The sequence below is a fragment of the Kryptolebias marmoratus genome, linkage group LG6 (genome assembly GCF_001649575.2).
Source record: "Kryptolebias marmoratus isolate JLee-2015 linkage group LG6, ASM164957v2, whole genome shotgun sequence".
Taxonomy (NCBI): domain Eukaryota; kingdom Metazoa; phylum Chordata; class Actinopteri; order Cyprinodontiformes; family Rivulidae; genus Kryptolebias; species Kryptolebias marmoratus.
The window spans coordinates 15,417,969-15,444,741 of NC_051435.1; the positions used below are offsets into that span (position 1 = coordinate 15,417,969).

General features: G+C 41.0%; 2 protein-coding genes across 2 annotated transcripts in view; one reads left to right on the plus strand and one right to left on the minus strand.

Moving 5' to 3' along the window:
• The window catches only part of st6gal2a (ST6 beta-galactosamide alpha-2,6-sialyltranferase 2a), a 55,299-nt gene that overhangs the window by 22,592 nt on the left and 5,934 nt on the right, over positions 1–26,773 (plus strand). The window contains exons 2-6 of the mRNA XM_017410278.3: positions 4,489–4,546; positions 4,645–5,695; positions 14,287–14,384; positions 15,818–15,919; positions 18,622–18,796. Of these exons, the coding sequence (XP_017265767.1) occupies positions 4,732–5,695; positions 14,287–14,384; positions 15,818–15,919; positions 18,622–18,796 (1,339 nt within the window). The 5' untranslated portion in view covers positions 4,489–4,546; positions 4,645–4,731. The remainder of the gene's footprint in view (positions 1–4,488; positions 4,547–4,644; positions 5,696–14,286; positions 14,385–15,817; positions 15,920–18,621; positions 18,797–26,773) is intronic.
• Positions 23,348–26,773, minus strand: part of tmtops2b (teleost multiple tissue opsin 2b) — a 24,892-nt gene continuing 21,466 nt past the window's right edge. Inside the window, exon 4 of the mRNA XM_017410279.2 lies at positions 23,348–23,506. Coding sequence (XP_017265768.1) covers positions 23,354–23,506 — 153 coding nt within the window. The 3' untranslated portion in view covers positions 23,348–23,353. The remainder of the gene's footprint in view (positions 23,507–26,773) is intronic.

The following is a 26,773-nucleotide window of genomic DNA, read 5'->3' on the forward strand; positions in this document are numbered from 1 at the left end:
TGGAAAACCTGTTTAATAATGACACCTAGTCATCTAGGTAAAAACAAAAAGCTAGAGTGAGAGCAAGAAAAAAACAGGAAAGTAACATGTTTCCAGGGTGTTAAATCAGACTGTCAGCACTTCTAGTTTACCTCCATAAAATATGCAATATTTGTTTATTCCATCTATAAATCAGAAGGTTAAATTACTGGTTTTGAATTTTCTGGCGAGCTGAGTGCCTAAATATTTATGAGCCCAGACACACCTATCAAATATTTTTGAACCACTGGAAATGAAATGCTTAAAAATAATAATAATAATAAAAAATTTATTTGAACATGATACAAGTATAAAAAGAAAATAGTGCACAGTAACAAGAAGTGCAAATAAAAAAAAGGTAAAAAAAAAAGATCAAAACTTTTCCCATAAGTCTTACAGCGATATTAATGGCCTTTCTTTGTGAACAAGTTGAATATATTTCATGGACCAGTAAACTGAGCTAACCCTCAGTGCACGTCTGAGAAACCACTGTGTCAACAGTAGTTAATGCAAGATGCCGGTCGTCGTTCGGTCTGGTCACCACACCCGCCTGACGTTCAGGGTTTGTCTCAGATTAAAAGCCTTTTAGCTTTTCTCCTGTGGGGCATCCAGCGTCTCGGTGCACTTCGGTTTTGAAGGGGGAAAAAAAGAAAAAAAACGAAACATGCAGGGAAACTGAGATAATGTCTTTTGCAGTTGGCTTTATCTCATGCATTTTAACCACGTAGTTTAAAAGGAAAACAAGCAGCAGCGGAAATGTTTCAGACATGCGCGATAACCTGTGAGTCATAGATGTAAAAATGGCTTAAACAAATATATTTTATCTTGTTTTATTGTAGCACCGGTGACTCGAGCAGTGAGTCGAACTAAGTCAACTACATTGGCATGCCAGCTGTGTTGGGGCCCGCTCATTGCCTCTGACAGTCTCTTGGGAGCAGTTGCTCGGTCTCATTTTCACTGGAGTCGATGAGACTTGCATCAGGTCTGCGTTTGGCGTATTACTTGTATTTTTCTGGTTTGGGCATTACAGTTGCTGTAATGTGGACGGTGTTATTTTCGAACCCCTAACCTTCCTGCTCGTTGCTCTGAAAGCCCCGGTGCTAATGCTAAGCCGCATGTTGGGTTTTAGTCTTTACAAGAGCCACACGGTTTCAATCTATAAAGCGGGTTCTGTTGCTCGCCGGCTCCTGCCAAGTCATTTAGTCATCGCTCGCTGTCTGGCCATACCGGTTTTTTTTCCAGGTTCGGTTGGTGGTTTGTGTAGCTCTGTCCTTCACCTCAGCTTTTCCATCTGTGTCACACTTTTTTTTTTGTGTTTTACCATACATCTTGATTGCTATCAGGTGAGGCAAGAAGCCTTCAACACACACACACGCACACACACAGACGGCTGCACGATATGCCTCGAGGTGCTCTCTGCAGCGGCCTTCTGTGAAGTAGCGATGCATATAGATGGCATTTGCTTGTTCAGAGCATCGCCACCAGGCAGCTGCGTGCTTTCCTGCTTTTTATTTCATATTTTTTTCTGTGGGAGTGGTTCTTATTTCCAGGTGTTAAGTCACTTTTCCCCTCTGAGTAACATTTAACCTCGTTTGTGCTGGATGCGCTGAAACTCAGGCCGATCAGACGCTGATCCCTCCAACCTGGCTTCAGAGCTTACGATCCAGCATGCTGCAGGATTTCACAGCGCAATTAGATTTGTGTAGTTGTGTGCACTTGCATCAGTTTCCACCCAGTTTTTTTTCTCTCTCCCTCTCTCTTCTCATACCATCACTGCTCCCTTTGGCCCAGTTGCTCCCTGCCGTTTCCTTCCTGCTTGAACAGGGTCAGCGGGGTGATCTTTGGTCTTCTGTGTGGCCCAGAGGTCTCCGAAGGGGGGCGGGCCACAGGGGGGGGTGGGGGACGGGACACCTGAAATCACTCCTGCTTGCGCTCCGCAGGACTCGACAGCTTCAGAGACAGGAAGCTGTAATTAGGACCAGAGGAGGCTTAGCCACATCCTGCCTCCCTCTGCAGCTCTTTCTCTGTTGACAGAAACGCTCCTCGCATTAAGAGACCAAAACTCATAATTAGATGTGGTCGAGGGGATTGTGGTCCTCGGATGTGAGGCAATTTAATGCCTCATTTATTCACCTTTTTTGTTGTTGTGTGTCTCACACAATCCGTCAATGAGCCTAGCATTTTGTACGCTGGAGTATTAGCTGTTGTGAAAAAAATAAATAAATAAAGCCAGGCTGATGATGATGATAGCAGCGTTTAGTAATTATTGTGGTTTTTAATGCACCAGAGGAAGAAAGGAAAAAAAAAACTAAACAAAACCAGAAGTGACATGTCCTGGTTTTAAAAATCCTTGTGAAGCAGTGGAGCAGAGTGTGTCCCAGTACTGATGGTGGTCTGTAGTGGTGGGGGGTGGGGGCATTGATTCAAGAAAAAGAGCAGAAGTGTATATTATTTGGAGAATTTGGTTTAATAGAATAAGAACTTGGTTGGTTTTGATTTACTTGGTCACAAAAATGTAGACAAATGTGATGTTTATGATTGTTAAAAAAAGAAAACGAGAACCAATATAGCAGTAAGAAGAAGTGAGAAGTCTGATAGCGTTGACTGTAAATGATGCTTTGTTCCTGCGTTGAACGTTGGGTGTTAAGATAAAAAAAAATTTTATTTAAATTTTTTATATGTGTGATCACTGCTTGCACATAGCTGCGTCTAGTGCAAAGAATCTAGTCAGTAATTTATATGAATCCATTGCTTCAAGACCCTTTTAGACACTTCTAGGTCAAGATCAACCATTAAACTATGCCAGGTTGTGTTTTTAGCAGAAATCTTTGAACGTATAGAATGACGACTCTGCATTAACGAGTTAATTATTTTAGTAATTTAAACTTGCAGCTCCTTTAAAAGTCCACATATTTCACCGTCACCTCATGAAATAAACCTGACATTTGGAGTGCAGATGGAAACGAAGAGCAGCGTCGATCTCTGCAAACCGTAGCCAAACATCGTCTCCTCCTCACAAGTCTTTATTGCTTCATTTTACATACCAGTTTTATTTCTTTTAAATGATGATACAAAGCCCATTCTTGCCCATTTTGCACATTTTTGGGGCTTTGTTGTCCCCTTACAGCCAAAGCACTTTTATATTATTGAAGTAGCTTCCAGAGGTTAACCCTCCCTGGATCTTCAGGGACCCCTGTTGTGTTTGTGGTGACCGAGGTCAGAGGTCACCACTTGCACCGTTGAGCTGCGTCGCTCTGCTTTTCACGCTGTTGGCTGCTTTTGTGCATCAGTGTGTAAACGGTGTTTACTGATTATGCTGTGACATGTGGTCATGTCATTAATATTTAATAAACAGTTTTTGTATGCATGTTTTTATTATGCAGTTAGACAAACTGTTAGTTTCTATTCTTACAGTGGCCCATAAAGAACAATCTAGTTCCTCTTTTGTGTTTGAAAGGGGAAGTTTGAAGCTTTTTTTATTTTTAATTCATTAGGTAAAATTGTTTGCTGTTTTTAAAATTAAAACTGCTTCCTTATTTCTCCCCCCCCATCTGTTTTATATATTATTAGCTGATTGCATTATACAGAAATAACTAATGCGTATTTTTTGAATGTAATGAAATTGTCAAAAATGTCACTCAGCATTTCAATAGTTTTTAATTTTTTATCAGCTAATGAATGAGCCTGAAAAGTAAAATACAACAAATCAACGATCTAAAACTCGCTCATCTGCGGCTCACTGAAAACCACAAGTGTGAGAATAAAACACCTCTGACCTACAGGCCGGGGACAAAGACACGAGTCTGTTTGGACGTTAGTGGCGAGTCTTTTTAATCTTGTAGGTTGAAGGGTGGATTCTCCATAGACTGAGCTTGTTCTGGCTCATCCCAGTGTTTGATTAGGATCTGCGGAGCAGCGGGGTCAGATAAGCATCTCAGACTCTCAGCTGTGTTTACGAGCAGCCTCTTTGGTGTAGATGTGCACACTGTGCTGCTGCTCATTTAAAATAAATAAATAAATAAAAGCCATCGCCATAAGGATGTCTGCTAATTAGTCTGGTAAAATGCTTAGGAGGGCGTTTGAAGTTAAACTAAAATCCAACATAAATCTGCGGTTTGCCAACAAAACTTTGTAACAAGCGGATAAAGATTTGCTTCAGCTGTCTGTGGTTGAAACATGTGCTTTCAGATCCCATCTTTGTCTAATGCAACATTTTGAACTAAATCAGGCTTTTATAGTTTTGATTAGAGCTGAACATGACATGAGTGAAGCAGCAAAAATGATCTATTTCATTAAAGTTTTGTCTCATAAACTGCTTGCTTTAGTTATACATGGGATGTCCTAAAGTCCTTTTGTCCGGAGCGTGTTTTCCTGTGACGCATTCGAGTGATCGGTGTGTTTACACACGCTCAAACTCATGCCTGCATGTCCTCTCCTGACTCCACTAACTGCGTCCAATCTTCCTCCCAGGGTCCTGTTTGCATCCTGGCGGACACATGGTCAGGAAGAAATAAAGGCTTCAGTTCAGGTGAGCGTTTCAAAGCTCTGCTGCCGTTGTCCGCAGGTTTTTATTTGTATTTTTCTCTTTTGCTGCTTCGAGCAGTAACTTTGAGTTTTGTTTTACAGGACCTCCAGCTGACCTCTGGACTCAGTCCTGGCTGCGGCGTAGTTGGCGGGCCAGCGCAGCAGGCGTCTGTGAGAGTTGACGAGGCAATGAAGTCCAGCATGAGGCAGTGGCGGAAGCTGGCGCTGGTGGCCATGCTGGCCTGGGTTCTCGTTTTTCTTGCCCTCCTCTCCTACTTCCTGGATACCCGTGCCGATGAGCCTCTGACCTCTGCGGGCTCGTTGCTCTCCCAGCACCCCGACACCCGCCGGCTAACCTCCATACAAGCCTCCAATCCGCAGCACGCCATCTTGGGATCAAGACCTACAACATATCTTAGAGAAAAGTCCGAACCGGGGCCTTTAAGCAGCTCCTCAACCCCAGAGACCAGCGTGGAGGTTAGCCAGAGCCCAAACGGTGCTCCCTATGGTAGCCAGGAAGTAAACCACCAGGACTACTTGAACCCACAGAGCCTAGCTGCCTGGTCCTCCTTCGGTACCGAGAATGTGGGCTCTCCTTCAGATCCTGCAGCCCAGAGTCGTGAGAGAACATCTCAGATCACAGAGTATGACGATACAACTCATTACCACGATGGTGATGAGGAAGACAATGGGAGAGAAAACGAGAATGAAGAGCTCGGAAGCAGAAGGAGAGCTCCAGGGGGCAAGAGGGCTGGCGACGACTCCGCCAATCTGGAGGAATATTATTTCTCCAAGTTTGACTCTGTGGTGCATCGGCTGTGGAGGGGCCGCGTGTCCTCCAACATGCTGAGTCCTCGACTGCAGCAAGCCATGAAGGAATATATGAGTGCCAACAAACACAGTGTTTCCTACAAGGGACATCGCAAAACCAACCAGAGTGCCAAGGAGCTGCTGTGCCAAATGAAAGCCCAGGCGCAGCTGAGAACACTGGACGGGTCGGAGGAGCCCTTCTCCTCTCTGGGCTGGGTTGATTTTGTGCCCTCGCTTCCCCTGGAAAATCTGAGCGGACAGCAGGAGAAGAGCAGCTTCAAGTCCTGCGCAGTTGTCACATCTGCTGGTGCCATGCTGCGCTCAGGACTGGGGAAAGAAATCGGTAAGTGATGAACTTGAACGCTGATTTTTCACATTTTGCGAACTAAGTTGGTAAACTCTGCAGTCGTCAAATGTTAGGAGATGATGTTTTGCTCTGTAAGGATAGTTATAACATGATCTGGTCCCAAGATTTCTCCCACACACTGTGCTGACATATACTGTATCTTAATACATGTGGTAAAACTACCCTATTTTGCTTGGTTCAATATTTTTCTTTGTTGTCAGTTGGTAAAGCAAGTCAGAAATTATGAATAAAAGCTGCAGCTTCAAGATGTTAAGAGCCTGCATACACAGGTCAAACCTGTATTAAAGAAAAGCAATTTAGCATCCTTTTTATGTACAAAAAAAGCAAAATCTTTAAAAAGATTAACAAGTCCTGCAGAAATCCCTGTATTGTTACAAGTATTTGTGTGGAAATAGGAAGAATCTTCTACAAAATACTAATTGCTTGACTGAAAAAGCATGTTTTTTTTTTTGTCGAGATGCAACAAATGTGAACCTGCAAGAAAATCAGTAATATAAAAAAAATTGATTTAAAAAAAAAAAGCCCAGTGTGTGGAGTCAAACATGGAATCATGATTTGGTCTTTCGTCGGTTAAATTTTTTGCACTGTTAGACATTTTTCACCTGTCAAAAACACCAAGGAGTGGCTCAAATGAAACTAGCATAAAAGAAAACAAACACACACACGATTTAAGCAAATCAGTGGATTAGTCTTTAATTCTTGTATTTGCACAGCTGCAGATTCTCTGTACAACTTTGAGTGACACCTCCATTTCTTTATAAAATTGTATGTAAATCGGGGAAACAAATGTAGGGATTTTTTTTTTAAGTGTTCAAACAAAATGGAAATGCAGTAAAGCAGGCACAGAGTTAGTGCAATTCTAAAAAGATTTGTTAGATCACTTTATTTTTTACCAACACAGTCTGAACTTCTTTTAGAAGCAAGCTTCCTTGTTTTGTTTTGTTTTTGTCTTCCGGAAGTTTTTCAGGTTTCCTGAAGGTCATCCTGTAGCTTGTTTTTGGTTGGTTGCTGTCAACATGATTACTTTAAACACTACATAGAAAATGTTGACATCAGGGTTCAATTCGGGTTTTATTTTTAACAGGACAGAGGCTAGTTTCCATCTGTAGTCCTGGTAGCCTGTTGTACAATGGCAAGAAAACACCGAATGTTAAACAATAAAACCATCAGTAATTACGAACGACATATTAAGACAGTGCTAGTTCATAATAGAAGAGCTACAATGATGGCAGAAAACGGTAAGATACAAGAGGAAGTAGTTCTGAGGATCAACATAGCTATTCTTTAGCATAAAATCATCACTGAGTGTCAAACATTAATAAAACCAATTAAAACATTTGGTAGATGCATGATAATTTAACAAACAATGCTGATAAAATCATAAAAACACGTGGTTTACTCTGGGTCCCATTATCTCAGCGGCAGGGGTTTAATGTTGACACATCTGACCTCTGATCAGCCATTGTTTAAAATGATTTATACGTGTTGATGTCTCTAATTGTTGTTGGGATGGTAAAAAGCTGACTGACTAAGGGCAGTTTTATCTTAATGGAATAACACAGTTGCCCCACACATCTACACAGAGTGGTTCTGTATGTAGATGTTCTACTCTGTTAGGTTGTTTGGGAAGGCCAGTTCTTTAAGATTACTGAAGTTCTTTTGTTCCATTAACGGTGTCCTTCATCGTGATGTACGATAACACCACTGGCTACAATGAGGCCCCAAACCATCATAGATCCCCCACCGTGTTTTACAGATTACAAATGAGATTCAGTGTTCTACTTCAGGATTTGTGCTCCACTTTTTTCCTTTTTTTTTGTTTGTTTGTTTTAAGAACACTAGGACAACTATACCAAGATATATGAAGTTTTTAGCCCGTTTACCGCTTTGAAATTGACCCTAAAGCAATAATTCAGATCCTTTGAAGAGGGGATCTGTGGAAAGGTCCTGAACAAGGATTATCCTGCTCGTAGACGGGTCTTTGAACGACGTTGAGAAAGTGAGTTAATTAATGACCAACCCAGCAGGTCGTCGGCTCGGCGGCGTGGTCAAAATTAAACCGTTACCCCAAAACGGAGGTCGTTCGAAAAGCTATCCACTGCAGGTGAGATATTGATTTATTCATAACCGTTCCGCAGAACTCCTCTTTGAAAGATATGAGCAATAATTTTAATGGTGTGAAAACGACTCTCTGCTTCCCAGCGTGTGTCATCTGTTTGTTGATGTAACCACAGCAACAGGCAGCAGGAAGCCAGTAAAAAAATAATAATAAAAGCACTTCAAGACTGACTCTTACTGTGTAGACACAACACAAGTTAATTTCTTAAACTAGGTCTCTTTTATGCCTAAATGACTCATAGGTCACTGTTAGGTGGGTTAACACGTGAGCAGTCGATGTGAAAATAGGCAGGTACAAATAACGGACTGAAAATAACTCTGAAAATCATCCAACATCCAAAGTAAAATCCTCAGAAAGCCTGAAGATCTAAAATGTTACACGGGAAGCTGGGTCCTTGAAAGCAGAGAAAACAGAGTGGATCAAGATTGATTTTTTTTTTTTGAGAACAATATTTTGATCTGGTCTGCCTTTTTTCATTTGACAAGATATCAAAGTACAGAATGTACCAGATTGTTATTTATCGTTGTGTGATTATTGAAACTTTATTCGATGTCGTGTAATTTGTGTTTGTGTCCTGTGTTTGAGTTGATTCCGTCAGATTAGAGGTGTCATTTGAAGAAAGGTGAGCTTGGAAGGGATTTCCACACACGCCGAACGAGTTTACAGAACCTGAGCGGACTCCCGGCAGGTCAAAGGGCGTCGGGTCTTCGTTGTCCTGAGCCCTCTTCAAGTCGTGTCGAGTTTCACGGCATCTGCATTTCACTGGAAGATCAACAGACGCCCATCTGTGCCTGCGGTGACTGGCGTGAGCTCCCGCTTTCTGTGGCGGATTAACTTGTCAAGCCGACTACACACAAAGACGAGCGCGCGCCTCCCAGGTTACACATCTTTTCTGCGTTTTGAATGCGCGCGTCCTCTGTTAAGAGAGGTTTTCTGGCAGCGCTCCGGTAAGCGGGGAGAGTGTGAACTCGGCGACAGATGGCTCACTAGAAAAAGCTCCCTCCCCGGTCGGGCTTCTTCACATCACATATAGCTGCCCCGCATTTCGCCGAGACTTCGGGGAAAATGAAAGAGGAGGTTTTTCTGAAATGGTTGCCTTGTTGTTTCTGCAGGCAGATTTGTACAACGGACTGAATGCCCCACCTAATTCTGTCCTTCAAAATAAAACAGACTAAAGAAGCTTCTGAGAAAATCCGAAGCGGGTAAACCTGCTTTTTGCACTCGACCCAGTGGAATGAACTTGTTGTGCCGTGTCAGTGGAAACATTATTCTTTCTGCTTTGGTCTGTCAACGAGCGCAGCTCTCCTTGATGTGAAAGGGCTTCAAGGCACTAACAGGTTCCCTGCAAATGCACAGAAATGCTGACTAAATGCCTCTTTAAGTATGCCTCCAAAGGCTGCAAGGGTATATTTTCTTTGACACACTGATTTGATAAAATGACATTTAGTTTTTTTTTTTTTTTTTTTTGCTTTTAAAAAATGGAGAACATTTGACCTTGCTGGGGGGGAGGGGCAAACAGGAACCAGCCAGTTCTCATTTTTAGCCACCATGTCTTTAAGTTTTTTGTACGTGATTTTTATTTTGTTTTTGTTTTTTTTGCAAATTCCTCAAGCACAAAGCTCGTCAGCCTCTGTCCTTTGCCACAGATTAAACGTGTTATAGAACCTAAAGGGATAGTTCAGGTCTTTTTAAAGTGGGTTTCTGTGCAGAGGTGGTTCTTTCGGCTGCTCCACAGCGAGCAAACTCTCTCAAAAGATTTGGCAATTGTTTTACGCCGGATGCCCTTCCTGCCGCGACCTGGGCTTGAACCTGCAGCCTCAGGATTACAGCACCGCGGCGCTGACTACCGAGCCACCGCAGATCCCTGAAGAGATTCTAAATAATTAGTATCTTACCCGTCGTACATGGCTTTCTGAAAGATCTCGGTTTAGGGAAGTAATCTATTTTTGACCAAGCTGATGAGCTAACGGCTGGTCCAGCTTAACTCGTGAACGAATCGTGGCTCATTTGTTTGTTTCATCTATAAACTAAACGGTGAAAGCACCGCTTTTGAGTTTTCTGGAGGGTCGAGTGTTTAAATGTTTGAGCCGTGAGCCACTTGGCAGCTATTCTGACAGCTGATGATTTAAATTTATTTATTTTACAGTAAAGATAAAATACTAAAAGGAGGGGAATGAGGTTGTTAAAAGCTGAGTCATGACTTTTTCTCCTGGTAGAAATAATCTGAGGCCTCCATCCACACAGTTTATTGTTGTTGTTGTTGACAAAAATGTATTTTTTGTATTTTAAGTTTTTTCCTATGTAGAGATTTCTAAGAGTTCTGGTGGTTTGGCGTTGTTTGCTGAAACGATTAATAACTCAAAGGAAACAAAAAATGGTATTAAAATAAGAATTTAAAGTAAACCTGTTTGTTTTTCTGTGTTTTGATGTTAATGTGGACGTACTCCAGCTGGTGGCGCGGGGCGTTTTGTTAGAAGATGTGGACAGAGGAAGAAATATAAACACAGAAATAAATTGTTTAATAAAAACAAACAGGTCAACAAGCCCTGTCAGAAGTGCTACAGCTAGCTGCTGCTGCCACTATTTGAGCTTACAGCTATATAAGTCTTATTGTAATAACTTTAATGTCTATTTATTGTTGGCGTAAACATTTATAAAATGTTTCTATGACACAGGAGTTGGGTTTGGACGGCAGCACTTCGTTTTGCTCTTGGCCCCGCTCTGACTATTTATTTTAAAGCCAGTTAACCACAGAACTAAGTCCCTGTGTTTCTAAAGTCTGACGTTACATCTCAGGTTTAGTTTCTACAGGATGTCAAACAGCACAGATCCTGTTTTTCCTTCTTTCTCTCCACTGTCCTTCCCCAAGAAGGCGGCGCTCCAAACCCACACAATGAAACTGGTTACTGATGTTCGTTGTGCTTCAAAAATGGATGAATCGTCTTTGCTTTTTTTTTCTGAGCCACATGCAGATTTTTCTGGCATTTAGATGTCAGCGTTTTTCTCTGGCTGAAGCCGGTTTTTGTTTTTGGGAGGGGGGAATGTTTTGTTCCTCAGGACTTGGTTAATTTCAGTGTCTGGAAGCGTGGCGGTGCGTGGCTGCCATCAGCTGGTGAACAAAAACAGCAACAGCCTCCGTAACATTCAGTGGAACAAGATCCATCGCATCATCACAGCCTCGGTGTCCTGAAGTGACTTTACTGAGAGGATTGTGAAATTTAACACATTTAGGACTCTGGAAATTTTAACTAAGTAAATTAGAATGATAGATGATAAATGATTACAGGTATTTTATTCATTTGTTTTTATTACACAACACATTCATGGACATGTGTTTGTCAGTTTGACAATGAAATTTATTGCTTTTTCAAAGAAAATAAGTTTATTTTTGTTTGATTTTTGGATGACACTGGTGTCAGAAGGATTCAGGAAACGATTGGCTGATGGTGCCCTCTAGTGGCAGCATGGTGAATGACGCTGAGATGCAAAAGATTCAAACATCTTTTTCAGAGAAATTATGGAATTAAAATAATTAAACATAATACCTCAGAAGCTTCTTTTTTTGTTCAGGGTTTCTGAGGCAGCCCTGTGGACTGGACATGTGGCTACAAAGGACTAGTTTCTTTTTTTTGTTTGTTTGTGTTTTTTTTTTTTTAAACTAATCATTATGGTATCCCCGGTGGGTAATGTGTTTTTAATGTTCAACAAATGAGACTTTTGTTTTATTTTTTTTTTTAAATTATTGAATATCCCGGGGTAAATAAATGGGTTGGCAGGCTGTTGATGCAGTTGGATCAAAGCTGCTTAATGAGTGTTTTTAAAAGAAGTCATTTCAATGATAACCCAACACAAAGTCAAAAACAAGTCCTCAATGTAAATTAAGCTATTTATGATCAAAACGGTTGTAAATTTACCTTCTTTTTAAAAGATACAGTGAAGCAGAAAAAACTTTCTCTCCTATGTGACAGGATATACTCTTTCTAGGGCTTTAATTCTAATTTGTGAGCCAATTACTGAGCCAACTGTACATGCGATATATAAACATTTATCCTGAGTGTTAAAAGCAAGCACAAACTCCTAAATAGTGAAGGAATGCCGATCGCCCGCTGCCTTTCATGCCAGAGTTTTAAACTAAGATCATGTTTTGTTGATAAATGACAAACTTGTAGCTGTTTTGGTCAAATCTAAGTAACGTTTTGTAAGATATTGTGCTCAGAGTATGTGTTGAGGCTGAATCTCAGCTCCTAGAACATCACATTTTAGCTCAGTGTCTGTAAAACTGACTGAGTTACAGCTGTGTTTGTGTTGGCTAAACTCAATTAGCTGTGGCAGCCATCTTGAAATGGATTCAGTTTGAAAGTTAATCAGTTGTAGAAGTCCACTGAATGATTGCTGTCTGAAAGTTTCATTAAAATCCATCCAGGGGTTCGTTTGGTGTTTTGCAAACAGGCTCGACTCCACAGCAGTGCTCAGATTGGGTGTTTGAGATGATCCTCAGCTACTACCACACCAAAGTTTAGCTCAGTTGACTGTAAATGAGTTATATCCACTCCTGTGTTTTGATAAATCTGATTAGCTGTGGCGGCCATCTTGAATCGTGCTGACTCCTACAGTGAATTAGTTGTAGCTCTGCCCCTATTGATGGCTTCCTGAGAGTTTCATTGAAATCTGTCCGCTGGTTCATGAAATATTTTGCTAACAGACATGGACAACATTACCGCCCACCTTTCAAATTTAATTAAAGACTGAACAAAACATGGGAGACCTGCCCCTGAGAAAATCTTTAACCCTGAATGTGTTCAGTAGATGTGAGCTCCAATAAAAAATGACTCTGTTCATATTTTAGCCTGTTTAATGAAAAGCCCTGGTCTGGGTCGCAGCCGTACACGGTCGCGGTTCACGCAGGGTGAGAGGCGGCTCCGCTCACAGCGCCTGGCTACATCCTGGCACCGAAATGATCCGATACATATTTCATGTCTTTTACATTTTTACGCGTCGCCTATGGGTGGGCGGAGGGAGAGGGGGACGATCTGATGAGGCCTGACGGCTTGAAGCTCGTTTGGCTCCTTTTTAAAAACTGCAGAAAAGGAACCAAGAGAGCTGTTATCTCAGTTTTAGATGTAATGATCAGAGAAGACTAAGGAAAATAATTATATTTATTGCAAATTAAAACTGGGAGCCCATATGAATGCGTTTGTCAATTTGAAGTCACATCAACCATCACCTTGATGATGTTTTTAACAAGTGCTTCTTTTTCTAAAAGAAAAAGAAGCACTTGTTAAAAACATCATTTTGGTTTTGAGATTCCTCCTTGAAAACACGTCCCTGTTGTTGACAAAATGGAATTGTCGAATTGTTACTTTGGAGGAGGAGAACAGCTGGCCGCGCTCAAGTGTTTGCAGCAGGTTTTGTTGAAGGAGTTTCAGGTCTGAGCTGAAGGATCATCTGTTCTCCTGTCAGTTCAGCACAAGAGCAGGGCGGCTGAAACTGATGGATCCATCGGCCAACGGGCGAGAACGGGTTGGTTATTCCTGGTACCGCCATCCGTCACGATGGAGAATTGATGCTTTTTGTGGACTGTGAAGGATATAAATGACAATAAAATGATGTTAAACTATATGTGAAGCAGGATAGGAGTACTTTTTAAAGTGAAGGTCTGCTTGTTTAGCCCACAGTTTCCACCGGAGAGCACTTTGAGTGCTGCTCGTCAGCCTGCTGGATGCTGCTGACAATAAGTGCAATCAGAATCTGCATTTCTGCCATAAACTCTTTGCCATAGTTTGGGCTTGGTCTTTGGTTTTGTCCTAGTATTGTTTTTGTTTTAGGTGTGATTATTCACTCTGCTCTCTGGTTTATTTCAGACATTAGTTATCCTCAGGACTCACCACTCGTCTCCCAGCAGAGTCACGTTTTGTTGCCTTTGTATTCCATGGTTTAAAGTTCTTAAAGTCCTGTTTCATCATGATTTTGCTTCGTGTTCCTGCATTTGGGCCCCTCTATAATATCTATAACAGCACACTTTCACAGTAGGCCTGCTTTTTTTTAATTCAAACATCTTGGATGTTGCCTCAAAATCGAGACTCTAATGGAGTAATAGGGTGCATCTAAAGAACAGTGTGTGTTACCTTTTTAAAACTTTAAACAGAGAGTTCAGAGCTTTTGATGCTCGGTTCTGTGGAAAGGTTATAAACAATATCTTACCTGTTATAGATGACTCTTTGAGGTTTAAAGAGCCATCTACAACAGGTAAGATATTAATTTGTAATATTTTCATAGCTTACATAGATTTATTGGGTATGAACCTTTTTTTAGAAGCTCATCAGCAATCTGTTCTGATTCCTGCTCGTCTTTATATCGTCACAGTAAGACGTTCATACGAACGCCCCAAGCTCAGTTCCTTTCCTGTTTTATCTTGTCTTTCATGGCGTTCATGGCTTTTGTGTTTCAGACTCCCACGACGCAGTTTTACGGTTCAACTCGGCACCAACGGAGGGATACGAGCGCGACGTGGGCAACAAAACTTCGATCCGCATAATCAATTCACAGGTAGGTCAGAGTCTGGCCTTGGGCAGATCAAAATAATTATTACATGCTTATATGTGGTGGATGGATAGATGGAGACATATTTATGTCAGAGGCGTGCAATTCATCGACAACCTTGTAAACCCTCAGAAGTTTGAAGCAACTTTTATTTCTCAGAAAGCACTAAGATATTAGTGTTTTTAAAGGAAAAAAAAATTAAACACCACTCTGTCCAAAATGTTATTAAACTAAAATCTGAGCAGAAGCAGAAGATCAGAAAAGTAATGACCCTCTTGAATTATTAAGAATTGTTCCTGTACCAATGCTAGAAGAAAGTACCCTCCATAAAAAACTAAAAAATCTTCAGTCTCAGATGTCAAGGTCCAATGATGTCATCACGAATGACTGCAGCCCACACGAACACATCTTTCTTCCTCCGTGTTCAGTGATGTTCTCCTTTTCTTTGCCACATCTCTAAGCACTTTACTCCGGTTCTTTGACATGAAGTCGGCTGCAGATCTCAGATTTCTTGGCACTGACTGATTATTAAATCCTAAAAGCTCCTCAGGTTAAATTTAGGTCAACTCCTCCAAATCCTCTCTGTGCATTTTAATTAGCTATTTAAAAAATAATTGTGCAATCCATCTGTGCATCATATGTCTGATTTGGGGACGGGAGGAGCAGTAGTCTGGATCTTTTGAGGCAGAGTTCTGCGGAAGGGTTATGAAAAGTTAATATCTTACCTGTTGCAGACAGCTCTTTGAATAACCTCGGTTTAAAGAAACGGATGAATTCTGACTGGGTTTGGAATATTAGCGTTGCTTCCAAGCAGAGCTAAGACATAGGGCACTGCAGTTGTCCTAAAAAAAACCATTCCAGTCTCATAAAATTTGCAGCGGTTCATTCCTGCAAACACTATTTTATCACCATCAGTCTCATACTTCAGTGATTCCTTCATAAATATTCAAATATTCTTGCCAGAAGTGAACAAGGCTGCACAGGAATCACACGGAATTAAACTATAAGCTATTTCTGTTCTTAAAGAACCAGATATTTTTTATAAATAAATGTGCAAAATGAAACTGAAGGCTTCGTAAAGATATAAGATTTAAGACTAGACCTGAGAATTAAACTTGATGGTTGGTCTTATTTGTTATCTTTCTTTATTTATAGTTTTTCAGATTCAAACAACTAAGGCAGACAAATACCAAAAAAAACAAACAAACTAACAAAAAAGTAAATAAAGTATATTAAAAAAAAGAACTGAATTCGATTTCTCCAAACTGAGGTCCTTCAGAGAGCTATCTGCAACAGGTAAGACGATGATGATGATTGTCCACGACCTTTCCTCAGAACCCCCTTCAAAGGATGTGAAATACTGCTTTGCACTGTCAATTTGTCGAAAGTAAAAGCACGCTGTGTCCTTACGCTCGCGTGTCGCGTTTTCTCCCTTGCAGATTTTGGCAAACCCGACCTATCAGTTCAACACGAGCTCCATCTATAAGAATGTGACTCTGGTGGCCTGGGACCCTGCACCTTACTCTGTGAACCTGCACAAGGTATGCGCCTGAGCTGCGTTCAGAGATCTTACAGCTGTGGCATCGTGACGCACTGGGATCACTAGAAATATCTTAAGGGCACTTAGCGAAGAACCGTGTACAGACATCTTCCCGTTCTTATGTTGCTATAGTAACCACGGTGGTCATTTAAACATGGCATCAGCGCTTATTACCCTCTGCAGTGAACTCGCTCCCCTCTTCATATTTGCTGCTCTCTCATCTTTATCTCCACCCTCTATAGGATTTTGACATGTCCTTGAACAAGCTGCGACTTTTGTTTCTGTCTGTCCTTTTTTTTTTTTTTTTCCAACCTTTTTGTTCTCCTCTCCTTTGAATTATTTTCACAGGAAATGGTGGGTTGCCACAATCCAATCAGCTCCTGGACCTCTGCTTTCAGATTCGCCATTAAAATTGATTTGCCTTTTCGCTGTGGGTGGCATTCCGTTTGAATGATTGAAATTATTCTCCAGTATATTTTTTTATTTTTTTTGTAATAGGATATATTAAAAAAAATGCCCAAGGCTTAATAATTTTTCCTTAGCTCTTTTATTCTGATTAGGGCTGTAACAGCCGAACGGTGATTGTTACACAATCAAACGGTTCACTGCTGCTAGATTTAAAGGTTCTCATTGAAACCAGGAAATCCAACAAAACAAAAGGTTCTCCTGAGCTATATCAAAAGGTGCGATTTGACAGTGTTTACTCCAGTTGTTTCCCAGATGTATTGATATGCAATTCTGAAATGTGGGTATGCGTTCAATGTAAACAGAGCACTGGGCTGACTCTGCTAAAAACCAAATGGAAGCTTGAGTCACGTGACTGACCTACATTAGGCTGCTTGTAGTCTGTGTCTCATCGATTTTTATGTTTTCCAGAAAAAAACGGGTGAAATGCAGCCGGTTTTCAAGTCCATTTTGATTTTAATCGTTTTAAAAACCTATCTGCAGGCTTTACTCAAATCTGAACACAAATACAAACCAGCGCATGAAAACTGTTGGACCTCTCGTTCCCAAAACACGCCGCCATTGTTGACCTACTTTCAGTCCCTTCGGCGTGCTGGTCGGCAGCTGGTCACAACTTTTACTTGCAAATTTTTCATTTAAAGACAACAACTGAAATGAACAAATAAATAAATAAATAAGTGCAGATTCAGTTTCTTTATAGTTTTCCCCTTGAAAAAACATATAAAATGATATTTCAGTTTATCTTTTAGACGCTTTAAAAGCTAATTTTATTTAGCCGTTTTACATCTCAACCCAAAAATTCACATATAGTTTCTTCTAGAAGTAGTTAAAATCACATAATCAAACACAAAATGAAACACTATATGATAAAAATCATAAAACATACAGTAGATTGCCAGGAAAGGATATCTTATTTAGAAGCCTTCATTCATTATTCAGCTCATCTGTTATGGATGAACTGCAGAAGAAAACTCAAACAAAGAGCCAGAATTCTGCAGAAACTTGCAGATGGGTCCACTCCGTGTTCATAACAACACGGCTTGTTCTCTGCTCATTTAGATAAAACAAACCCTCTCCAGCTCTGTTGTGAGGCTGCCAATCAGGAGACACGTTTCAGGGTTTCAATTAAAATTCAGAATGCAGTTTTGTTTTGTTTGTTGTTGTTGTTGTTGTTGTTTGGTCTCCAGTGAAAAAGCGAGCTGCCCGTTATGGACTGATGATGGCTCCGAAAGGCCAGTTCGTCTGGAAGATGAAAGAAAGGCTGCAGTTTTCTGTTCGCCCATTAAAACGTGTCCAGACTTTTATCTGTTTTTTTTGTTGTGTACACATTAACGTTTAAAATAAGCAATTTAAATGATGTTTTCAAACATTATATTAAAAAGCCTCTGAAGACATTTGTATAAAATGTCTTTGTGTTTTACCGTCTTTTGATTATAATGAAGTAGAAAATTTCTGAAGACATTTTAAAGGAAGCCAACATCCTGCTGTCTAACACACATCAGTTTCCTTCTCTAAAAGCCAAACAGCATCTTAGGAGCTGCTTTGGTAATAATCTAAGCTGACAAAACGTCGACGTTTTGATGTATGAAGTGTGAAAAGAACCAAGATTTTGAAAAATCCATTCTCTCATTAGGATCGTGCACCTGTCTTTCATTCCCCTGACAGCACTGTTAATAAGACAGGCAGACAAAAACTCAGAGTAGCTGAGCTAGAAGTGGTCGGAGTGGTCTGGTTTTTTAAGCGTCTGTAGTGTTTTTATATAAGAGCTTTAAAGTTCAAAAAACCCTTCATGTCCAGTTTTAGAGAGTAAAGCAGGGGTTCAAAAGTAGCCGCCAGCTGGTGAAAATCACCGTTTCAAACCGTCATTTAGCTGCGTTTTTGCCGGCGACTTTCGTTGATTGACCAAAACTAACGTGTAAACGTTTGCCTAGACGAGTCCCCGTCTCATCCCCGATCCGCATAACGATGCAGAATGTAAATTTATTCGCAATAAAATGGTGACTTTCTTCCTCCCCGAGTTTGTTTTTGATCCTTTTTGTTGATCCATGGGTGCAGCAATCTTTAAACAACCACCACTGATTGGACAGGAGGGGCGCAGGGGACCCCCGTCAGATTTTTGATAGAAAAAGAAAAATACCAACCGAACAACAATGGGGGGGGCTTAAGGAAAAATAGCACAAATAAAGACATTGATAATTATCATAAAATGCCATCTTTGTTTCTCTCCCCTCTCATCAGTGGTACACCAGCCCGGACTACGACCTGTTCGGACCGTACGTGGATCACCGTAAGGTCCACCCTGACCAGCCCTTCTACATCCTTCACCCCAGCTACGTGTGGAAACTCTGGGATTTGATTCAGAGCAACACTCAGGAGAACATCCAGCCCAATCCTCCCTCCTCTGGCTTCATAGGTGAGCACACACACACACACACAGATATATGCCTACGCACAGAGTAGTTGTCTCTTATCTTTCTGTTCCAGAAATGCACACACTCATCCTTATCGTTCCATCTTTGTACACGGTACCTTTTTCTTGGCTGCTTACCCTGAGTCAGACCGACGAAACTGCAAGCCTAAACAAAAATGTACCTAAATCTGAACTTTAAAACCAAGCATCCTCTGGATAAACTCTTAAGGCGTAGCATCGTAGACCGCCTGCTTTCAGACCAAACAAACAAACCTGGAAAATCCCAGGTTATTTAGCATTTCCATGCTCAGCGTGCACCGTGGCATTGTCAGCCTCCAGCGTCAGTTTGCTTCAATCTCCGAAGCAGCATGTTCACGTCGCAGATTTCAGAAACATGACAACTGCAGGCCCGTCTCAGAAACTCATCACTATGTCAGTATGAACTCCCATGGCTGTCATGTGCTTTAATATAAATATATATATAGAAATATTCCTGGGCAACCACACAGCTGTGTCTACAAGAAATCTAACAAGAAACAGACAGACTGGCAAAATAATCCAACTATGTTTACTGCTAATACTGAATGTGCTTGGCAAAAAATAATTTTCTTTTCAAGCTATATTATTGGCAAAATAATATAAATAAATATTAGGGCTGCACAATACTTAGAAAACATACTAAAATGATGTCAGTCAGAATCTGTTTGTGGAGAAGTACTGATTTTTGAAAGCGCATGGTGCAAACAAACAAATCAGTGAAATTTAGACTCAACTCATTTGATTTATTGGAAATAATGCCAGCACGCTTTTGTTTGCCTCTCAGTGGCTCTAATTCACCCCTAAGGTTAGAAGTGCTGCAAATTAGCTCCTGTCAGCTTTAAAAAATAAAATCACATTTTTAGTCTCACATGAGATGGATTAATTCTGTCAAACTGTTATTCAGCTGATAAATGTTTATTTTTCTTTAATGTGCTTATTTATGTTGCTCCTTTTTTGGACAACCCTTTTCCCAAAACCCTCATATTTCCTTTATCCACTGACCATAAAGTGTCACAATTTATTTAATTTTTCCCTGTTTCTTGTAATGGCTACAGCTGGATGGAAGTAGGAATAACGGCGCCTAAAACCCAAATGATTGATCTTCAGCTGAAAAATCGAAGCAGTCTTCCTAAACTCCAGCAGGGGGCGCCTCCTGCAGCTTCGGAAACATTTCTATATTGATCCATATTTAATGTGACCGGCCGTTCCACTTTGTTACTATGTTGAACATGTTCCCGACTCAGTCCGGAGAGGACATCGCATTCAATCTTTTATTTCAGGACTTCCCACTTTTGCTCCTTTTCCGTTTAAAGATTAAATGCAATACTGTGCAAGCAGACCGAGCAACAGTGAGGTCGTTGGCACAGAGCATGAATATTTAAATGAGTGCAACACTGCGTATGAAACACACTAAGTACATGGGGACAAACATTCATCGTTTTCTCTGCCTGAACTAACACAAACATCCCAGACGCTCACACTCTAAATTACAGTCTGATTTAGCGCTGCGTGAGTCTGGTCCAGTTTTAGAAACAAATAGATAACAAAGTTATGTTTGGATGGGGCTATGTTGTGATTAAGTTTAGAGATAAATATAATGAACCAGGGCTGTATGATAGGAAAATATGAAATTGCAATATTATTGTTAAATATCGTTTTATCTGTTGTGATGAAGCCACATTTTTAGACAATCCTGTTTTCCTGTTTTGCCACCACAGTGCTCAATACTCCATGTAGTTTTTGATTTAAGTAACTAACATCTAAATTGGTTGCGGGCATTTACAGCAGTGGGGGATCAGTCTGATATATTAAAGTCTGTGCAGTTTATTAGTGATATTGATACTGAGGATAAATTGTGCAGCTTTATAATGAATTCAGTTCACAAAGGAGCAACAATCAGTGCATACAGTCTGTGGAAGGAAGCCATCGTTGTTTTTTTACATGAGATGAGACGTTATTAGTAATCAAATAAGAATACATATGGAAATAAAACTGAAAAATGAACATAGCAGCGTAAAATGATGAAGGTTACAAAGGTCGACTTCACGGTGACTTCTTTTCCAACCAATAGGCAACAAAAAAATCCTTAAAGATAAACGGTTGTGGAAACATGTTTCCCCTCAGATGCTGTGCTCGTGTAAATTTGGGTGAGGGGAGAAATGGTTTAACCTTAAACGCATAGGAAAAATAAAATAAAGTCAATAAATGCACGTTAACGTCTTTTCGTCTCGTAATTATCGAAATCTGAAACTTGTTTAACTTGCAATTTCTAATAAAATTGCAGTCATAGATAAAAGTAGAACACAGTTTGGTCCCGTTGGTCTGGTTGTAAGAATTTCCTCCTCACTGTTACCTTTTCTTTTGTTTGTTTTCACGCTGCCTGAACTGTGACCTTGTTTTTTAGCTCTTGCTTCAGAGGACTATCTTAGCTCGGCGGGGACTCCTGAGTGATGTAATGGGATGTAATTGGTTCATACAGCGGGATGCTCTGACTGGTTGAGCAAGTTGAACGCTCACTCGGCGCCCGCATCATTAAAACTGCATCGCTAAACCAGAAGCTACTCAGACGCTGTCGTCTACTGTGAACGTGTGCAGCAGAAAGTAGACTGATCCCATCTGTCGCACGGGTCTTTGCTTTTGGAACGGGTTCTTAATGTTTGTTTAATCTCCACTTTAAAAATTAAACAAAAGACCCGAAACACTTTCCAAACACCTCAGCGTGCGGTCCCATCCGTCTAAAACGCCACGGAAATGTGGTTTGTGTCGCACAAACACAAGCGTGAGTTGGAACAACGCATGAACTTTAGTTCTGTCCCCAACTTTTGTAGGAGAGGACAAAAAAACATTTGAGAATCACTGGTTTAGACAGATGTGGATCAACAAATACATGACTAGTCAGCAAAACGTGGAAAAAAAATCTATGCTTTCATGGCATTCCTCAGTTTAAAATACAGAAGTTGACTTTTTCACAGTAATGATGTTTATTAAAACAGTCAAATTGAGCCCATCAGTCGTGTTTATCTGCACAGATAAACGCTCAGTTCTGTGGCTTCTGCTTCAGAGCTCTGCAGACCAGATGGAGACGCCAGAAACACACACTTCCTTCACCCAGTTACTCCTTCAGCATGACCTCAGGTGGTCAAAACGCTCCAACATGGATGCCACGTTTCAGCGTTTTGTTCATTTTTTTTGAGGAACATTGCAGCTTTGCTCCTGTGTCCCTCTGTCCAGAGAGCAGGGATCTTACTGGGCAACAGGAACTTGATGGAACACAAACTGCACCCAGAAAAAATACTGTGTAGTTAAACAAAGCGGACCGTAACGAGGAGGAAAAGAACGCTGACTGACAGACGGAGGAACCCACACGGGCCAGGTCTTAGCTCGGTACGAGATGGAGGTGTGAGGAAGTGACGTTTTACACACATTTACAGCACCACAAAGGCTGGAGTAAAGGCAGGAGGAGATTTTATTCAGAACACCTTTCCACAACTACTGATCAGAGCACAGATTTCTGATTAGTCAGCGTTACAGTGGCACAAAGACAAACCGATTTATTTTTTTAAAAAAAGCATGAAGGAGCCGGCAGCTGGTTTGTTCTGGGGGAAAAAAACAAATAAAAATTCAGCCAAAATAATGAAACTATGATGCGTTCGCACATAACAAAGTAATAAAAATTCATAGAACTTACTACTGCAGAAGTCAGGTTTTCAAAAGGTTTGAGGATAAACATTGAAAGAAGGAAGGAAGAAGAAAAGAATAAAACAAAACGGTGGTAAAATATACAACAGGTTAAAGCAGTGTTGCCAGGCGTCAAAAGAGAAACGAGCAACCAGGCCTCCGACGTTTCTGAGTAACACCGAGCTAAAGGGTAATGCACCATGACTGCATGAACATTCAGCTCCATGAAGGTTATGGACTTCAGCTCGTCTTTCAGCTGTTTGAGAGGTTTCTGGTCCACGTGAAGGCTACTGATCGCTGTGTTGGATGCACTGCTTCAGTCTGCACAGGTTTTCTTTAGCTGAACCTGAAGCTAATAATTAGAACAGATGTAAGCCCGAACAAGCAGAAACAAAACCCTAAAGACTGCAACCATCATTACCAGTTTTTTTTTTTTTTTTCTTCACAAAAAAATGAGCACAGAGACGCTTCAAATGAACAAACAGTGGTTGGAAAGCAGTGCACGCATGTTGTCTTCTCTTTTGTGCTGGTTTCACACAATGTTGCACACTGAGAAGACAATTAAAGCAATGCTGTCATCTGGTCTAACAGTAAGTGATAGATCTGGCATGGGGGGGACGTTTAAGCTTCGTGAATAAAGCCACGGCTTCAATTAATGAGCGTGTTTTTTATGATAAACTGTCAGGTCAGATCTGATTGTCCAGCATCATGGGAACAAATGTCTGCAGCTTGGAAAAGCAGCCTGGGATTAACGGAGGCCCTTACGACGGCACATCAGAGCTGATGGGTCGGGAATGTTGTTCAGGATTTCCAGGCTTGTGTCCAAACATTAGGGGAGTAACGCTAGTTGAGAGCGTCAGTGGAGATCTGGGCCACCGTGTTGTTGTTGACTCTGCGGCTCAGAGGGATCACCGTCATCTTGGACTGAACTGAAGTGTTGCCGTTCTCCGACGACCAGTCGGCGCAGTGGAACAGAATCAGGAAACACCTGTAGAACTGAGAGGGACAGAGGGAGGGAGGTCAGGAGACCGGGTCACACCAACTCGACACTCAGTGTGTGTGTGTGTGTGTGTGGGGGGGGGGGTTCTCGACATCGTTAGTGATAAGTGGACCTCTGGTTCTCCCAGCCAGTGGTTTGGTCAGAGGGAGATCGAGGACTAATTCTCATCTTCTTTTTCTACGTAAACATATTTTGAATCTTGTAAAGGAAAGGGAGGTGTTCATCGTTTTGTTTTGTCCTCTTTTTGCTTCAAAGCTACAACTCCTGGCAAAGCTTTGCCGACACTGACTTCCTTTCAGTCGGTGGAACGTAAAAATGAAGCACGGCGCAGCTTTTTGTCAGCTCGCTGGCAGGGTTGTGGGGTAATACATTTGAATTAAAGTTGTGAAATTACACAATTTCCTTAAAAAGATTGACCTTGTCTAATCAAAGGCACATTTTAGTTATTTTTTTCCCTCCCATAGGTACCATGGGTCTGTTGCACAACCAATAGGAAAATATAAGATTTAAGAAAATGAAGACATCACAGAAAAGATTAAGCAGAAAATAAGACATTTAGCTAAACCGGGGGAAATAAGCTGATATTGTTGCTCATGAAATATGCAGCAAAATGGTTTAAACCCCATTGTGACTGAAATGAGTTTTATTTACAGTGGATAAAATGATGATTTAACAGTAAAAATCCTTTTGGCACGCAAACCACGCTCACATGATGAATGCTTTCTGTCAGGGAGTCTTTTTTGCGCGTGTTCACGGTGGCGGAGAAGTTGTGGAGATGGAGGAGAGTTACGAACAGAATAACAATCACCAGGGAGCGGATGATAAACAGAAATCAGCAGGAGGGTGAAAACGAAATGAGGAAAGGCAAAGCAGCTGCTAAAGGCTCTGTGTGTGTGTGTGTGTGTGTGTGTGTGTCCGTAAAAAGAGGGGATCCTGCAGAGCCCGCTGATGCAGTCAGACTCGGGCTTCGCTTTGTGGCTTTAGTTGTTCAGTTCAGAAGACTTTATTTATCTCCAAGAGGCAATTCAGTTCAGCAGTTGGCCAGATATCCACCGAAAACGACAACAAAAAACCGTATTGAGAGCGGACAACAACAAACCAAGAGGAATTAGCATCATGTTTAAAGCACTATGTGGTAGAGCCACGGGAGGAACTCGAAGCTGCGTGCTGCCATCAAGGTTTAAGCAGCCTGATGGCAGAAAGAATAAAAGAGTTCGATTGTCTCTTTTGTTTTCTTGCATGGTGCTATGAAACAGCAGCCCGAAGGCATCAGTATAAATTCAGAGGACATGGACTTTGTCCTGTTTGGATACCATCTCCCTGTCTCCATGCCTCTGCTGGACCCCTATTATTTCCTAGACCACCAAGCCAGGAAATACAGGAAAAAGTCAAAATACTTTCAAGAAAAGACTCTTAAAACTTGCACAGAATGTTCTTTAGCTTCCTCATTAGGTGGATTCTCTGCTGACCTCGCTTGGCAATACAGTCAGTGTTCACATCAACCTTTAATTTGGAACCGGACACTGTTCCCAAGCATTTGTACGAGTTTACAATTTCCACATCTCTTCCCGTGAATAGAGCTGAGTTTGGGCTTCCTCTCGTTCTCCCTGAAATCCACAATGAGCTCCTTCGTTCTTACAGACGTTATAATTAAAGAAACTGTTGTCGCACCAGTAAGCGCGTTGGGAAATGCCAAGATGTGACTCTGAAGTTGACCTGCAGCCGTCTGTGTACAAAATAAAGAGCAGGGGTGAGAGAACTCGACTAACTCCACTGAGCTGATTGGGTTCGCCCACAAACAGCATCAGGGTCGCCTTCCTGACATCTCTTTTTTTTTTTTTTTTTTTTGCAGCAAGGTAGCAACAATAAGGTGGCATTTTTATTTTATTTTCTTCCTGGAAAGGGTTTTTATTCAGATCATGGGATGTTTTTCAGCACAACTGTTTATCCGTCACCTTCACACCAGTCTGAGATTTTAGAGGGAAAAAATGTTTTTTTTTTCTTCCTTCCAAACATTTATCAAAAGATTTGTGCAAATCCAAATTAATCCACCAAATGTGTCAATGTACACAAGTTTCAGTTATAACTGAGTCACTTTACTTTGCATTTCCTTTGCTTTAAGATTAAGATTCTGCATTGGCTCTGTTATAAGGTACACTGACTGCTGTCGTTACTCAGACGTCTGTACAGAGTCTGAATGGTTTCTCTTCCAGGGATGTGAATTAAAATCAGCAATTTACTCTGAGTCACCGTGAAGTCGTGCTTAAATTCAGCCTCAGAAAAAGTTACCATCTAGCGTAATAACATAATGCCACATTTACTGTAGTGGGGAGAGTGGAATGTCTCCCAGTCCACTTTGTGATATTTAGTTTTCCTCTTCAGTGTTATATTATCTGCTGAATGTGGACAGTGGCCCACCACCTGGAAAGGCAGGGGGGGTCACATAATTGCTCAGAAAGTAATGATTGGGTGCACATCTACAGCTCAGCCTCATTCAAGATGGCTGCTAGAGCTAATCGACCTTTTAATAAACACAAATATGGCAATACCTCCGTTTTACACAAATTAAGCTAAATATGTGAGCTGTTATTATAGTTTTTACTCTGTTTGGAGCACACCACAACTTAGAGGTGATTAAATGTTTGACTATGTTCCAGCACTTAATCTGAAGTAGTGTTTTTTTTTTATTATTTAGTTTCTGTGGAAGTGTTAATTCTTACTTTCTGAATAAGGACTGTAAGGAGCCACCATACGTGTCACAGTCACGTTATGAATTCAGCTGAGTCGACGGTAACCTCTATAATCTCCCACGTTTTCGACTCGACTGCATGTTGAGCCACGATGGTTGAGTTGTTTCACAAAGTGGGGGAGAACGGTGCTGACACGAGTGCTGCCACTGGTATATTTTTGCATGTCAGGAAGCCTTCCACCTCACACTGAGTACATGGCTTTGAAAGCAAAAACTGAGGAATCTGGACAGCACATATATTTGTCTGCAGCAGCCTCGGAGGGTTTCTTGTGTTTATGGTCACTGGCTTGACCCATAGACCATTAGCACGGGAAGAGGGTTGCTGCTGGGGCTGCAGGTGGTGGGTTTTATTTATTTATTTGTCTTTTTTTAATATATATATATATATATATATATATATATATATATATATATATATATATATATTATGGCATGCCGTTCAGGAAATTATTGTATATGTATTCTTATATTTGAAAGTTTGAATATATGGAATGAAACCTGAATATATGGAATG